The following is a 16349-nucleotide window of genomic DNA, read 5'->3' as shown; positions in this document are numbered from 1 at the left end:
TAGGAGCTCCAGAGTCTTTTCATTTCTGCCCATTGTGACAACACTTTAGGACCTACCTAAGGGGTGAGCTCCCTTTCCAGCGGCCTATTGGCGTCCTGAGCTCTCTACTTACTTGGTATTTCCTGGCTACCTATTCTCTTTGGAGCTCCTTCCTAGCCCTTGTCCACATTCAGATCGGGGGCTCTTTTCTCCCAAAGATCCTTGTAGGGCTCAACAAGGAACCTGTAACTGCCACCCAGAACACTGGTCTATAAGGTAACAGTGAGGCATGCGATGCCAATTCTGCCAGATGTGCTACAGAACCTCACACTTGTTTTCTACAATACACACTGCACTGCGTACTACATGGTAGTATGCAGAGGTTTTCAGTCAGGTGTGAATTTGACCCCTTCACAGAGAGAATAGGAAATCTGCAAAAATCCTGAAAAGAGACAAATTCTGAGAAGACTGGGTCCAGGGAGGGCTAGCAGAGGATGAGAAGACACTGGGCTGAACCAACGAGCTAGATGGAGAGACGGGTCAGAATAGTCCAAGTCACGCCACGTGTCCAAGTCATACCACCACGGCACAAGCCGAGGGAAGTTATTCTTAGTAGTTGAAGTTGAAATCTTGGGAAAAACTGCCTCAAGGACAAAGCTGATCAATGTCTATCATCATTTTTCTGTCCCTTTCTGTCTCCAGTGCTGTTCCTCTCTCTCCCTGTAGACTCTGGACCTTTTCTCCTCATGAAATCCAGAGTGAGCTGTGTTTCCCATATCCAAACCCCTAGCCCAGAACACAGAACTCTGCCAAGGGCTGTTCAGATATCGAGGTAATTCGCTGCTGGACCCCAAGATAAAAAATGGAAGCGGTATATTTGTCAAGAGCTGGAGGTAAACATATTTTTAAGTCAAACAATGAGAAGAGGAGACATTCTGAACACTCTTGGGCGCCTGGCCCGTGTGCCTGTCTCCCCTGGGATGGCCAGCGTCAACCCGAAGCATCAGCCAGGAGCACACACCCACCTCCCCCTCAGAAGTGCTGGCACAGCTGAGCATATGCTGAAAAGCACAAATCACCCACAGTCGGGGGCCTTTGTGTTTAAGAACTAGAGGTCATGTTTTATGAACTAAAGAAAACAATAGGAACGAAAAGTAGGGTGGTATTAATGAATTTGCATTAATTACCAAAAAGATTTAGATAACTAATTAAAGTAGAAATCTATACTTAGAGCTTTTGGTACTAGATTGGCATCTACTTAGTTAAGTGATCTCAGTCAAAGCACTTTATTTAAGAGATACAAGGATTTTTAATACCTATCTGTCCAATTTTGTTTCTTTATAAACATTTGCAACAAAGGAACAGTGTGTTAGTATATCTAAGGAGGAATATTATATTTGATACAAGTCATTGTTAGAAATTAGCTACCAAACATTGGAAAGCTGTCTCCTCAAATAACGTAATACCACACATTTTAAACTAAGATGATAATAAATTTAAATTTTTAAATTTTAAATAAACAACTTTAATTTAGCTTTCTTTTGCTTAGGATTAAACCAGGCTGTAAAAATGGCGGAAGAGTTGAAGAAACACCTTATGCTACAATCCACAGGTCCTATGAGGCAGGCACCATTCTAGGCACTTGGCACGTTATCTGTTCTAGTTTCCACGACAATCCTATGAGATCCTATGAGGAAGGTACATCACCATCCCAATTTCACAGATGACGCAAAGAGTATCAAGAACGTGCCTGCAGCTGCATGGTCAGGAATCAGATGTGGGGGACCAGGGATCTGACCCTCTGCATCTGGCTCCAGAAGGCATGTTCTCACTCCCATCTACCGTCCCAGACTTTTCTTTAAAAGAACTTTTAAACTTACAGGAATCAGCAACTCAGTATCTTTTATCTTTCAGCATAATTTAATACTGTGTAATTTATCACTGTACTGTCATCTCATATGGAAAAATTATTGTGCTAAAAACCAAAAATAGCTATAACTTTTCATTTCTAAAAAGACGGAAAAAAGGACTATTTTCACTGGATCTGTGCACTGCTTTATGTGCACTCTGCTTTGGTGAAAATTTTCCATTGCTTACATCACAACTGGGTGCTACAGAGATGACTCTGATTTTCTCCTTAATTTCAAAATTGAGGATTTATTCAAATAAAAAAATAAAAGCATAACTCTTAAGAAACAAGGGTCTTGTTTTCATATAAATTTCCCTGTAAATGAAAAAGGAAAGTTGCAAAAATAAAAAAATCATTTCTAAGGGGGCATCACAGCTTCTCTGAGTAAGAAAAAATCTAACCTCAAAATAAGTCCAGCTGATTAAAACAACTTGAACCAGTTCCAGCATTTGTTTCCTTCTCTGCCAGGACATTTTTAGATATGATATATGATAAGTATTTCCAACTCCATAAGAAGCTTCTCTACAGCCCTGCCAATCAACTCTGAATTGGTTTATGAACAATACTTTCAGGCTGAAGCTCTTCCTTATAAATGCCTGTTAAACAGTGGTTACTGGCAATTCGTTTTGCAAGCACTGAAAATCCCACACTAACACATAAACAAGCGGAGGAAGCTGTTGGACAAAGTGAAAAACCCACTAAATCTAATTTACAGCTGGCTGTGAGTTATCACAAGACAAGTAATATTAAACAAGAGAGTCAACACAACTTAAATTTTTTTTAATTTTCAAGTTAAGCCACTCTTACAGAAATTAAATTGTCTACATTTCTAAATTTTATCTTTTGGTCTTTCAAATACTTTCCCTGGATTTGCACAATTACCGAATAAAGTGACCCAGTTGTTTCAAGGGCACGTTTGGGGAACAGAATGATGTAGTAAACCAAGATGATCAGGTGTAGGCTTTTTCTGCACCCTGTTCAGCAGAAGGTACTATGCCAACTAAGATTAAAGTAAAAACTGATAGTGAACAGAAAAAGATCAGGAAAGAAGAGGAGGCAACACAAATGACTAAGAGAACTGGGATAAGCCCTGCCTAGTTAATTTTCAAACTGGTGTTGAAACATGCCAAGGTATCAGCATGAGCTACTTCATTACAAAATACGCAGATGGGATTTCTTTTTTTCTCTCTTTCTCTTTTAACATTTTTAGCTATTTGTGGTATAACTGAAAGAATGAAGATATATAAGCACTATTGAAAAAAATGTGAACTATTAAAAATGGTCTCCATTTTTGAAAGATAAGTCGTTTTATAATTTTAGAGTAAACTGGAATAAAGTATTAAGATTAAGATATTTTCTTTAATTAGGAGACTGAAAATTTTAAATCTTAAGTTTTTGTGACAGACAGTAGAAAAATAATTATAAAAGCTTAAACTGAATGACTAAAGCGTTCCTTGGGCTTTGAAAATAATTTCAAACTATACTAGGAAAAACCCACTGGTTTTATAAGCTATGTTTGGTGCTTGGAGGATGCAAAATAAAAACTGCTCACGTTGAAGGGCTCAGCTGACTGATGTGGCATTGGGAATGAAGTACTTGATGTCAGGTCTAGTCCGACATGTATAATTAAAGATCATTTTATCAAGTGATTTTCTTATGTTAGATGAGATCACGGTGAAATCCTGCACAAATGTGGACAAAGCTCTATGACCAAGTAAGGACAGGGAACCACATTTTCTTCAGTATGTGTCCATCTCCAAATGGTTATGTCTACATTTTTTCATTATAATCAGTATTCGTTTGTACTGATGTCAATTTGGCCGAGAGTATAGAAGGAAAAATCAGGGTTTACTCACCACGAGGAGTCCCTGTGACACCACATTCCATTCTATAAAGGAAGTGAAAGTGCTCCTCCCTTCGGTCTGATTTACGAGAGAGAAAGAAAGAGAGAAGGTTGTAATGTTGCTACGCTACTTAGAGCGTCATGGTGAGGAAACAGCGGACAATAAAACTGAGGTTAGGAAGACTCTGTAACAAATATATTGCTCTCTACACATCAGCCACGTAGACCAGCCCTGGTAAGAGGAAATGACAGACGTACTTGTTTCCCCAGAGAAAGTTACCAAGAGCTCTCCCTACATGCGCGACAGGGGTGGCATGAATCACTCAGGCCAAAAATAAGGCTTATATCTAAAAAGAGAAAAATCTATTATGTATATGTGTGTGTGTTCATATGTGTGCAGTTAATTTTAGGTAGAACTACCTTGGAGGAGGTAAGGCATACGGAAGAAACCCAATGGGTTAAGAAACTCTCAAGCATTTGAAATTCATAATTCTTCGGGAGATGAGAGCTTTCTGTGGGGTAAATTCTCAAAAGAAAAAGACACCATTGCCTCTGAAAAACAAAAAAGTACATAAAGCCCAAGTAAGAGTTATGCCTAAAACCGAGGTGAGAAATCAGTAAAATTTACTTGCACATATTTTATTTGCTCCAATAGTAAAAGAAAAATACTCTAGCATTTATTACTTAAACCTACTCTACACTTATTATCGTCTAAAATATTTTAGCAAAGTTTTCAAAACTATCAGTTCCTGGCACCAGATAGTATTGCTTTTCTCTACAATCTCCCTCAACTTTTAACTCAAATGTGACTGAGGCTTCTACAACACAAAATGAAGCCACAGGCTGGAGGAGGAAAAAGGATCCAGAAAAAATGCCAGGTGAATTAAAAACACACATACAACTGGTTATTATTTATTTATTCTATAAGTAAATTTGGAAAAAATAATGTTGGATACCTCTTTAGCATAATATAGAGCAGTCTACTTTTCTAAAAAACAAAATACTTTCATTCTTCCAAGAAACAAAGATATGTCATATAATAAATCAAAACTTAATTCTGATTTTCATGTCCTCATCATTAAAAAAATTATCCTAATTCAGGAAGTTTCTCAAATGTTTTTAAAAAATTATACTATCCTGAGAAAGAGGGAAGACATACATAAATCAGTTGGCTTTTAAAGAATCCGGATGTATTTCTTTATTTCAGTCTACAACAAAATAGTTAAGGGCAAAGACTTTTCAAGACTGTACATTCATTAGCAACAGTTTTCACCTAAATATTCTTGAAATTACTAAGGACAGGTGTAAACTTTTTATGCAAGCAGTACACCCTTTGCAGATAACACACACACAACTATCGAGTCAAGAAAATTACCCTGCCAACATCTCAAAATGAAAAATATTTTAACAGGGTCAAAAGCTGGCAAAATGTCCACCAGGGGAGCAATCACGATAAAGGCTGGTTTCTTAAGGGCTGCAGATTCAGGCTTAGTGAAAGGCAGAAAGTCTATTTAGTGAAAGACAGAAAGTCTATTTAGTTTGTCAGTACTGACAAACACCCCCAAACCAAAACCCACGGCAAGTCTGCAGAAGATTTAGAAATAGGTTTAAAAAATCAATTCTAAAGCAGAAAACCCGGGAGGCTGTCAGCTTTCGGAAGCCTCTCACAAATGCTGTACCAGATACAACTCTGCACGTAGAAGAGGTGAGAACACCAATCCCATTTCTGAAAAGAGGGCAATAATAGTACTCTGCTGTGATGTGACACTGAAACCACAGCACCAGAGCCTGCAAACTGTTGCTGTTTTCATGTCAGCATCTTGATTACTTTGACAAATATCCCTTCCCACTCCCCCACCCGGCTTTTGGGGAATAATTTCAAACAACTAAGAGACTAGGAAGATATCAATAGTAATTTTCTTTTTTTTTTTTTAACAGAAAGAAAACTAAAATACAGGAGAGTGAGAAAAAGAAAAAAGAATGCAATTAACCTCTTTGCTGGTCTCTTTAATTTCTTCTTACCTCTTTGAAAAAATAAAGTCAGACTGAAGGAAAGAGCACTTTTTGTTTGCTTAAAAAGATGGGACATGATACAGCTACAGGCAAGACAAATCAAATAATCTTGAATGGAAGTAGAGAATGCTGGAAGAAAAGCTATAAGATAACAAAACTTAGCTGATTAATAATTTTGTAAAAATAAAATGTATTTTTATATTCCTAAAATATCTGAAAGGTCTTAGACTTAATATTAACAATAGTTTTGCTAATTCTGATAAAGTATACTTAAGGCACTAAGACAGGAAGGCAGTATCTTCATATTCTGTATAATCTGCCTACACTCACAGAGTATTTAAAGTGCTGAAGTTCTGTTATATAATTTTAACTGCACTTCACGTTATATATACACATATTTATTAGTGATGGCATAAAATGTAATTTTTCAGTTGATCCAAACTACAGAAATAGCAAGAACTGTTTGCCCAGGAAAACTTAGCGGAGTCTTCACTGTAGTGTGATGGGCTGCTCTCTAGTGTCAGTTTGGCCATAAAAACTTGAAAATAGAACGGACTTGAATTCTGTTTTAAAATGTTATTCAAATTAATTTAGATTGAAAAGTATTTTAAAGTAATATACGAAAGTTATCACCTTTACTTTTTATGCCAAAAAAACCCCCCTTAAAATACCTAGAAAAGGTTGGCTCTAGGGACCATTGACCACTCACACTAAAGCCAACAAGGAGTAGAGGGATGAAGTCTTCCCAGCTCTCTGCAACACCTCTCCCAGTTTTTAGAACAAACACTGAAAGACTTCTCTAATGCTACTTTGGTGCCTTGCTCCCCAAGTGACAAGGGACACAGTTTAGATACCTGTGTAACAACAAGATGGCTCTTGTTGATTTTAGGTTACACATCCTTTTAATGCTATATCTCATAGTGCCAACAGCCACGGAGAACATGCTCTGTCTTTAAAAGCCATTCGCTTAAAGACAGCTAGAGCACGAACTTGCCTCACATTGTTGATCAAAGAATAACTAAAAAATAATCTAGCTCATAGTGTAGACACGAGCTATTTTATGTCAGATAGCCTCACCTGGGCTTTATCCAACTTTCCATGCGTCTATTCTTGTTATGCAATCACACATGAAGACTTCCATTTAGTAATGTCTTAGATTTTTTTTCTTGGTCTTCTGAAAAGGTAACTGAAATAACCATGATTCTATTGAGCTCCCAACAGTGATAAAGGAATAGTGATAGTATACAAGGTTAGGCTTTCTGAATATTGGAGTACCATGCTACAAATGTCTGAAAAAAAAAAAGGTTTGCTGATACGAATAAAGTCTTCTTAAATATTCTCCCAAAGGCATAAAGCACGTACTTGAATACCTTAAAGTTGACGGTAAATTACTAAAAAAGATACTCCCGTTTGATTAACAAGAAATTAATAAAATATATAACATAATTCTTTCATTCTGGAAGGAGAGGAAGATTATAGAATATGAAGTATCACATATAACAATGACGTGATCTTAATTCTTATAATCTACCCCATGCCATCTTGCAAAGAAGAGCTTTTACTCTTATCACAATATGATCATCATGATTGATAAATTCTTCCAGTTTACACTGGAGGGATTTCTTCCTTATTAAGACTGATTAAGGCCATTTTTAAAAGGACTGTTATGTGTTATTCAGTACATACTAAATATCAAGTATATGCTTATTACTTTAAAAGAGACTCTTCCATGACTTTAGTCTTAAAAAAAAATGAACATATAATTCTGTATGTTGATCAATAACTTTATAACTCAGTTTCCATGGTTACTGATGACAATGTTATTATTCATATATTTAATATACCATGGAAGAGTCACCTACTTTATAGTTAAATAAAGTTTCACATATTATTGTCCATTTCAGTATTTTGCAACTTTTTCGGAATGAAACGTATTTAGAAAAATGACGCATGTGAGAAACGTAAATTGGGCAACTATGCTAAGAACACTGTAATAATGTTACAGAGAGTGACCACACAGAGCAGAGGCATGTTGATGTAACCAGAGAAAAAACCTGTAAAATCCAAATTTCTAACCTCAAGACCAAAAAAGCAATAAGATTCACATAAGCTTTACATTTTCATCTTCCTGTTCCCAGTTTTGGAAGAGAAGGAAGGAAGGAAACTAGTATTTATTCCTGTCTACTACAAACCAGGCACTACACTAGGTATTCTTTGCACATCTCTCAGTCTTTGTGGTAACAGATGCTGGCTCTAAACATCCCCTTTTTACTGATGGGGACACAAGCTTAGAGAAGTTGCTGATGACTCGTCAGTTAATCTATGCTGGGCCAGACTGTCTGATCCTTCCCACCAGGACAATGGTCTTCAAGAGCTTTCCCCTCTCACAAATCAGAGGGGGATCTCACCTGTAAGCAGTAACTAAGGCTAGCTAGGCCATGAAGACAGAGACTCTCAAATGAGACAGAGGAGGAACCCTGTACTAAGAGCTCCCTAGGAGATTCTGATGCCAGCCGCCGCCCACCTCCCAGCCTAGCACCTGGTCCTCACTTTACAGATGATGCCCAGGAGGCCAAGGGACTTGAAGAAAATAAAAGCACAGGCTGAGCTAGCACAGTGGCAATGTGGTTGGTCCTTGACTCTCAGTGCTAGGCCTTTTCTGTTCTTCTACACAGCCTCCTGCATTATTAACATTTGTTTACTAGCCAAAGCAAAGTTCTGGTCCAAAACCATTTGGAAAAAAAAACGTACATATAAAATGTACAAATATTATATAAGCATATTATATAATATTCATTAAAAAGATAAACAGTATTCATTTATGCATTAAGGGCCAAAGTGTGAAAGAAACTTAATGATTATCCCTATTCTAAAAAATCTATGCAAGTGGTTATTTAGCTCAACTACAAGTAGTAAAAATAACTTAAATGTTTAAAATAGTTCATAACCTTAAACTTACCTTAAGCCATAGCAAGGCAGTGTGAAGAGCCTGAACAGCGCCAGGAAAACTCTTAAAGGAAGCAGGGTGAACACATACAGAAATGCATCCAGGCACAGAAAGATTCCAAAGACCATGAGCTGGATTTTAAAAGCAGAGAAGAACATAAAAAACAAAATGTAAAATAAATATTCTTTAAAATATTACAGATGAAAATTTCAAACAATCAAGGAATTTCTAAGCTTTGTAGGAAATTCATTTCTTATAACTTATCCATGGGAATAACAAGTTAGTACTTCTCCTTGTGTATACAAGCCATATTCTAATGAAAAATCCGTTTTCAAAATGCAAGTTTGTAGTTCTTCTTCCAGAGTCTTTGGTTTACCACCTACACAAGTCAATTAAAACACAAGTTGCCCTTGACCACAGCATCTGATGTAGCTTTCTGGGTACTTCCTCAAACTTTAGAGATATTATGGAAAACCTTTCAGATAAAACTTGTAAAGTCTAACCTTACTCTTATGTAAAGAGTAAGGTTATGTAAAGAGATTACTAATTTTAACAAAATTGCATGTATACTTTAACTTGTTGTACAGAGAAGGCATTATTCTTAATTGGAGGAATAGCTGCTAATATCTGTAATGTTTCCCCCTTTCTTGTATACTTGCCACATAAGGAGGACAGAATCTTTTGATGGCTTAGAGAAGTAGCCATACCCAGGTTACTAAACTCCCCTATTTTAAGAGTGGTGACTTTCTGTATGTCTGACACACAAACATGGTATGATATATACACCCTCACACACAGCACTTGATGTATTCTTAGTCAATAAACTGTCCTACATATATATATTAAGCAGTTAAAATCCACACTGTTACTGGTAGAATCGCATCCCTCCCCACCAAATTCAGATGTTGAAGGCCTAGCCCCTGGCACCTCAGAATGTGACCGTATTTGGAGATGAGAGTTAATTAAGTTAAAATGAGGTCATTAGGGTGGGCCCTAATGCAATATGACTGGTATGCTTATAAGAAGAGGAAATTTGGACACAGACAAGACACCGAGGGAAGACAACACAAAGACACAGGGAGAAGACAGCCACCTACAAGCCAAGGAGAGAGGCCTCAGAAGAAACCAACTCTGCTGACACTCTGATCTTGTACTTTTAGCATCTAGAACTGTGAGAAAACAAATTTCTGTTGTTTAAGACACCCAGTTCATGGTACTTTGTTACTGCAACCCTAGCAAACTAACACACCTTTATAAGAAAGGACACATTTTATTAATTTTTTGCAAGAATGTCTCAAAGAAAAAAATATATATATATATACACACACACGCATGTGTATGTATACATATATGTGCCAGGTTTCTTAGTAGTTGGTCTGAGTCAGTCATCCTGTCGTCAGCACAGTCACAGTTCTGTCTGTTCCCTTGTTTTACAAAGCAGTGCTATAAAAGACTGAGCGAGGTCCACCTAAAGCTAGTGGTCCTTACTCTCCTGTCACCAAGAATCCTTTCCCTGTTTGCTGGTGATCTGTTGTTTACACTCCAAAGGCAGAAAATGACAGAAACCTGACATTCCCAGAAGGTATTTTGCTGTGTCCGTGTAAGTGGCTGTCTTTCTCGTGACCTTACACTGGGGATTAACACATCACTCATTCATCAGCATCTACTAAGCCGTTAATACGGGCCAAGTAGGATGCTCAGCCTGGCGGGCAGAGCCTGGCAGGACCTCATGATGGGGTTCCTGCCCTCAGCAAGCTTATTCGCATTTTCACAGATAGAGACACGAGCATGTAGATAAAGGAGGTCAATGCAGAGGTAACGGCTGCTATGATAGAACTAAGTATACAAGGAACAGGGGAGCCCTGAGAAAGAATGGCCAACCCAACTTTGGGAGATTTAGAAAAAGCTCCATAGAAGAGGAGACTCTTAATGACATCTGAGATGAGGGCTACTGACACCTGGAGAGAGTAAACTGGGAGGGGGTGGAGGGGTGGGAACAGGGGAAGGAAGCTTTCCAGGGGAGGAAGAAGCGTGAACAAGAACACCGATGAGAAAAGTAATCATGACGAAAACTGTCTCTTAAAGAATCAAACCTTCTTTTAAAGAACAGTCACCTTTCTTAGGCTTAGAGGAATGTGTATTAGTATCATGGTAAACAACAGTAACAAAAGTCTAACGGGCCTTCCCTTCACTTTTTTTTTCAATTTTTCTTTTTATTGAAGTAGAGTTGATGTACAATGTTGTGTCAATCTCTGCTGTGCAGCAAAGTGACTCAGTTATACACATAGACATTCTTTTTTCATACTCTTTTTGCTGTTGTTAATTAATTAATTTTTGGTTGCTTCTGGTTCTTTGTTGCTGTGTGCAGCTTTCTCTAGTTGCGGCAAGCGGGGGCTACTCTTCGTTGCGGCGCATGGGCTTCTCATTGTGGTGGCTTTTCTTGTTGCAGAGCACGGGCTCTAGGCGCGTGGGCTTCAGTAGTTGCGTCATGCGGGCTCAGTAGTTGTGGCTCGCGGGCTCTAGAGCACAGGCTCAGTAGTTGTGGTGCACGGGATTAGTTGCTCCATGGCATGTGGGATCTTCCTGGACCAGGGCTCGAACCCGTGTCCCCTGCATTGGCAGGCGGATTCTTAACCACTGCACCACCAGGGAAGCCCTCTTTTTTCATATTCTTTTCCATTATGGTTTATCACAGTATTCTGAGTATAGTTCCCTGTGCTATACAGTAGGACCTTGTTGTTTATCCTCCCCTTCACATTTTAAACCAGCCCAGTAAACTCAGTGGGCAAGAAAAAATCTTCCCCCCACTGTCTGCTGACCACATAAAGACCACCTGGAGCTGTCGACATGACAGATCTCAATATTAAAATGGAAGGAGGGACTTTTCTGGCAGCACAGTTGTTTAAGAATCCGCCTACCAATGCACGGGACACGAGTTCGAGCCCTGGTCTGAGAAGATCCCACATGCCGCAGAACAACTAAGCCCGTGCGCCACAACTACTGAGCCTGCACTCTAGAGCCCGCGAGCCACAACTACTGAGCCTGCATATCACAACTACTGAAGCCCGCGCGCCTAGAGCCCATGCTCCGCAACAAGAGAAGCCACCACAATGAGAAGCCTGTGCACCGCAACAAAGAGTAGCCCCCGCTCGCTGCAACTAGAGGAGGCCTGCGTGCAGCAACGAAGACCCAACGCAGCCAAAAATAAATTAATAAATAAAATTTAAAAAATAAAATGGAAGGAAAGCAAGTGGCTATGATCTAAAGAAACTTCAACTGGGTGGAAAGAAGGCATCCATCTATGTGAGAACATGCAATACACAAGTAAAGCAAAAGAGATGCCTTTCAGGGTTTAGAAACATGGAAAAGTGACCCAACTCCTCTATCTACTGTTCAGGTGTTAACTTTTTTCACAAAGCACAGCATTCTCTTAAATTCTTTACAAATGAAAATGAGAAAACTTCCCAAAAAAGTAAACAAGATGTAATCCTGAAAACATTCATCCTTGAGGGAGGTAAAGAAACCCCTGCTGGGCTGAGTGTGAGCCTGGCGGCGCAGGAGGGCATCTCATTTAATTTACGTGGTGATCCAGGAGTCTGAAGGAGATGTGCCAAGAGGGACTCCTGTGTCTTCCATCCTCCAGGCGAGTGGTGAGTGCTGACTACTTAATCCCCCATCAGCTCTTGAGCTAGTGATTTTCATCCCTGCTCAGCACACGAGGAAACCACAGCTCTGGCGGCTGAACACCTGCCCAAGGCTGTGGGTCAGAGTGAAGGAACTGGCCTTCACGCCTGGGTCTGTCTGCCTCAAGGCCCTACATGTTCTCTTTGAAGCAGTTTAAGCACAGCAAAAAGATCTTACTCCCTATTTTTGCTAGGCATAGGAGTTAACGTAATTTTCTTTGTGCTAACTTGTCTTTTGCCAATTTGCCTAGTGTCATAAAAAATGTAGAAATAAAAGGCATTTAATGAATCAAATTTACAAAAGGCATAAACATTTCACACATATAGATTTCCTGCTAGCTTTGAAAATGTTATCTTAATAAAATTAAAAGGTTTGAGTATATATTATTAACAAGAATAATGTGTACTTTCACACCTTCAGTTAACTGGTATGGCATCTTGATAAAATAGGCAAGTACTATTTCCTCTTCATTTGGACCAAATAACCATAAAGCATTCAAGCAGTCTTAAGTAACAGCTAATGAAATCGGCCCTGAAATATACAAGGTGTGACTATAAAGCAATGAAATTGGTGTCATATGCCACCCTGTTTCGAGAAACACAAAGATCTCCTTTAAATGCCACTTGAAATTTCAAAATAAATACAATGTTGTGGCTAAAATCAAAGAAGCACCATGCTTCTGGAACATGCCTCTTTAAACCACGGGTGAACATCCGTCCTATCAGCTGACAGTCATGCCTTGCGCACTGGACCCTTGTTGCTCTCTCACCCCATTTCCCCATTTCTCTCCTCCTCTGGTACTGCTGCTCCAGCCCCACCTCACTTTATCCATCTTGAAGAAGGCGGTATCTTACTTTAGCTGCATCTCACCTTTACGGGGGGCAGGGTGGGGGAGGCCTTATAAATATGTCATCTCTTTGAACTGGCCACTACATGAATAACAGAATGCAGAAAACCAAAGCATGCATAATGGAGAAACTTCAAGAAGAAACCCCACACTGGAGTTTTTGGCTTGTACCTCTTTTCCATTCCGTGTTATTTTCCCAGGGATGGAAGACAAAATGCTACAGAAGGTTTTGTGTGAAAACTTTCAGAGTTAGCTCAGTCTTTGATTTGTTCCTCCTTCTCTCTCTTAACGAAACATGTATTGCATGTTCTAATGTTCCCTGGACTTTCTGTCTGGCGGGAGATCTTGTGTGCAAAGGCTTCAGAAGCCTTTTACGGGTACTGGGCAATACGGCCAGGCACTGGCCAGGTGCTGTGCACAGGGCCTGAGGGCCTCCGTCCATCCTCACCTCCAACCCGAGCACGCCGCCCCTGCCCCGACTCTGCAGTGAAACTCGGGAGCTTGCCCAGTTCCTGAGCAGTAGAGGCAAGGCCAGTAGGTCTGCAGAAGACATGGCTTTGAAACTGAAGCACTATTTCTACTGAAGACACCTGTCACTCAGCCTCAACCTCGCCACTGGATTTGGCTTTATATGTTTAAAAAAAAAAAAAAAAAGATTTAACAGAAGTTTTTAATAATTGAACATCAATGTTAAAACTACAACAATTCTGTAACACTTCTTTCTGGTCAACAAAACATCACACGCTAGTGAAAATTTCCACAACCAGCTCTTACCACACTCATTGTGAACCTAACACTATTGCTCTTAATCATATGAAAAATACTAGCCTCAAAAGAAATAAACAAATAAAATGCCAGCCTCTCTCTGTGGAGGGTGGAGCAAGGTTTCTTAACCTTTTAAAAATGCTTCCTTTTTTGACAAAAATCTCCTGCCTTCCTTTTAATGCCATTTGAAATTTCAATAAATGTTATGGCCAAAATTAAAGCACAGTGATTCTGGAATATGCCTCTCTGAGTTGCACAAACCATCTTCTGGCAATTCTGAATCTACCTCCTCCACCATGACCACAAAGTAGTGTCCAGAGCTGAGGGCGGCTGCTCTGGGGTGGGAGTTGGGAAGCAGTAGTAAAGCAGGAAGGGTGTTTTCTTTCCTTCCCCTGGTCTCAGTTTATAAAGCTCTGGGTCTACTCCTGTCAGAGCAGAACCCGCGTCCTGCTTAATTCTACACGGGGGTTGAAAGGTCATTTAGGAAGGACAATTTCTCCAGGGAATTCAAATCTAGTGAGCGGGACACAGACTGCAGAGTAAGGGCCGGATGAAGGATGTGCTCTGGATGCGCTGAGATTAGGTCTGAGCAGCGAGCTGGGGGCGGGGGCGGGGGGTGTGAACTTGGGATGGGCACCTGGGGGAGGGAGGAACAGTGTTAGCAAAGATCTCCCACCAGGAGACAAGATGGGTACTAGCTGCCGCCAGGCACAGAAAGGAGGAACAGCATTTCAAGCAAAGACAAGAGCGTGCTCAGGTGCAACGTGAGTGGGAGGCTGTGTGGCCAGAATGTAATCATCAGATGAGAGGGTCAGGAATCTGCTCAGTTAACCACTAAGGGGCACAAATCTTTATCCTGTGCTCTGGAAGTTCTCAACAAACTCACATGCGGGGATCAGTTAAAAGGATGTCAAGGAGACTGGGTTATCAATAAGGAAGTTTACAAATGACTGACTTTGAAAGCAATTACTGCTTCAAGGTCATCCCTATAATAAAATAATTTTTATTCATCTGAATTCAAAATTCATACCCCTGGGAAGTCTACACTCTAGGAGATGGTAAACAAAGGGATTACAAGGAGCCAAGTACTTTCATGACAGCTAAAGTCACATAAACGCATGTGCGTACAGAAAACAAGGTAATTTTGATAAAAGGCTTCATAACAGTCAACTTATGCCTGACATATTTAACACAAGGAATATATTTCTTCGGAGGTAAATAAATATATTGAAGATTTTAATTTGTAGAAAGACTGCACATGGAAAGATCATGAGATTTTCCTCCTTCTCTTATTTTTAATCATTGTTGAATACTGTAATATTCTAAGCACTTGACCTGTATCAACTTACTTAGTCCTTACAACAACCCTTGCTTGGGGCAGGGGCCATTACTTGGTATTTTGCAAGGACAAACAGGGCTGTGATGTGCAAGGCTGGGTGTGCCCTCAGGACCCTATGGCACATTTGCGAGGTCTTAGCAGCTGCTGCAGGCTACAATCACACACCTTCTAGGCTCAAATCTGCTTTTTTTAGGGAGCGACCAGCAGCACTGCAGCAGGCTGAGAGAAGCAGCAGGAACAGTTACGAAGGAGAATACTAGTCTGAGGGAGACAGCACAGTGGCCTGATACAGCACGATGGAAAGCGAGAGGAAGAGAAAGAGTTTAGACTGTTTCCAAAGCTAACGTGACAGAAATAAGTTACTGATCCAAAAAGATAAACATAGCCCCACAGTGCCAAGATCACAAATTGTCTTTTAAACACATCAGTGAAGGGGATGGAGGCCTGAAGTCTTTGGCTGGTTGCCCTAGAACCATCTGATGGATCCTATGTGCCTAAGAGGTACAGGGCTGACACCAGGCCAAGGAAGCCCTGGATGCCTGGGCCATCCCCCATCACCTCCAAGACCTCCCTCTGAAGTGGGCTACTCGTGCCCCCGCCAAAATGGATCTGCACTCCCACCTGCCCCACGCCAAGAAGCGTTATAACGGTAAGACTGTCACACAAGACACGTGGAAGCTGCTGTCACCACTGCTGCAAGCCAGGGGCGACAAGCGTCAGGCAGGCCAGGAGGAACACCAGCGAAGGCTGCTGAGATGCTGAGATGAGCAGATACCCTAGGCTCTCCGGTGTCTTAGTAGTCATGTGGTGGGACGTCTCGAGTCAGGGTGTGTCACAAGCAAGAGCTGCATCATGAGAACAATTTAGGGGGATGATTCCCCACACGTTTTCATGAAAATTAGAAACCGAGTAGGATGCCCAAAAAATCACTGCCATAAACAGATCTAAGTACTCTCATAACAAAATCTCAGGACTGTTTTATTGAAATAAAGGTGAAACATTGGCTATAACTACATTTTCTTA

The 16349-nt window shown here is 40.2% G+C and overlaps 1 protein-coding gene across 1 annotated transcript in view; it reads right to left on the bottom strand.

Moving 5' to 3' along the window:
- Window positions 1-16349, bottom strand: part of TAPT1 (transmembrane anterior posterior transformation 1) — a 65894-nt gene that overhangs the window by 29750 nt on the left and 19795 nt on the right. The window contains exon 3 of the mRNA XM_060012786.1: window positions 8704-8822. Coding sequence (XP_059868769.1) covers window positions 8704-8822 — 119 coding nt within the window. The remainder of the gene's footprint in view (window positions 1-8703; window positions 8823-16349) is intronic.

Source organism: Delphinus delphis, chromosome 5 (genome assembly GCF_949987515.2).
Source record: "Delphinus delphis chromosome 5, mDelDel1.2, whole genome shotgun sequence".
In the NCBI taxonomy this organism is placed as follows: Eukaryota; Metazoa; Chordata; class Mammalia; order Artiodactyla; family Delphinidae; genus Delphinus; species Delphinus delphis.
Note: the sequence above shows the minus strand (reverse complement) of the source record. Positions and strands in the feature narration are given on the sequence as shown.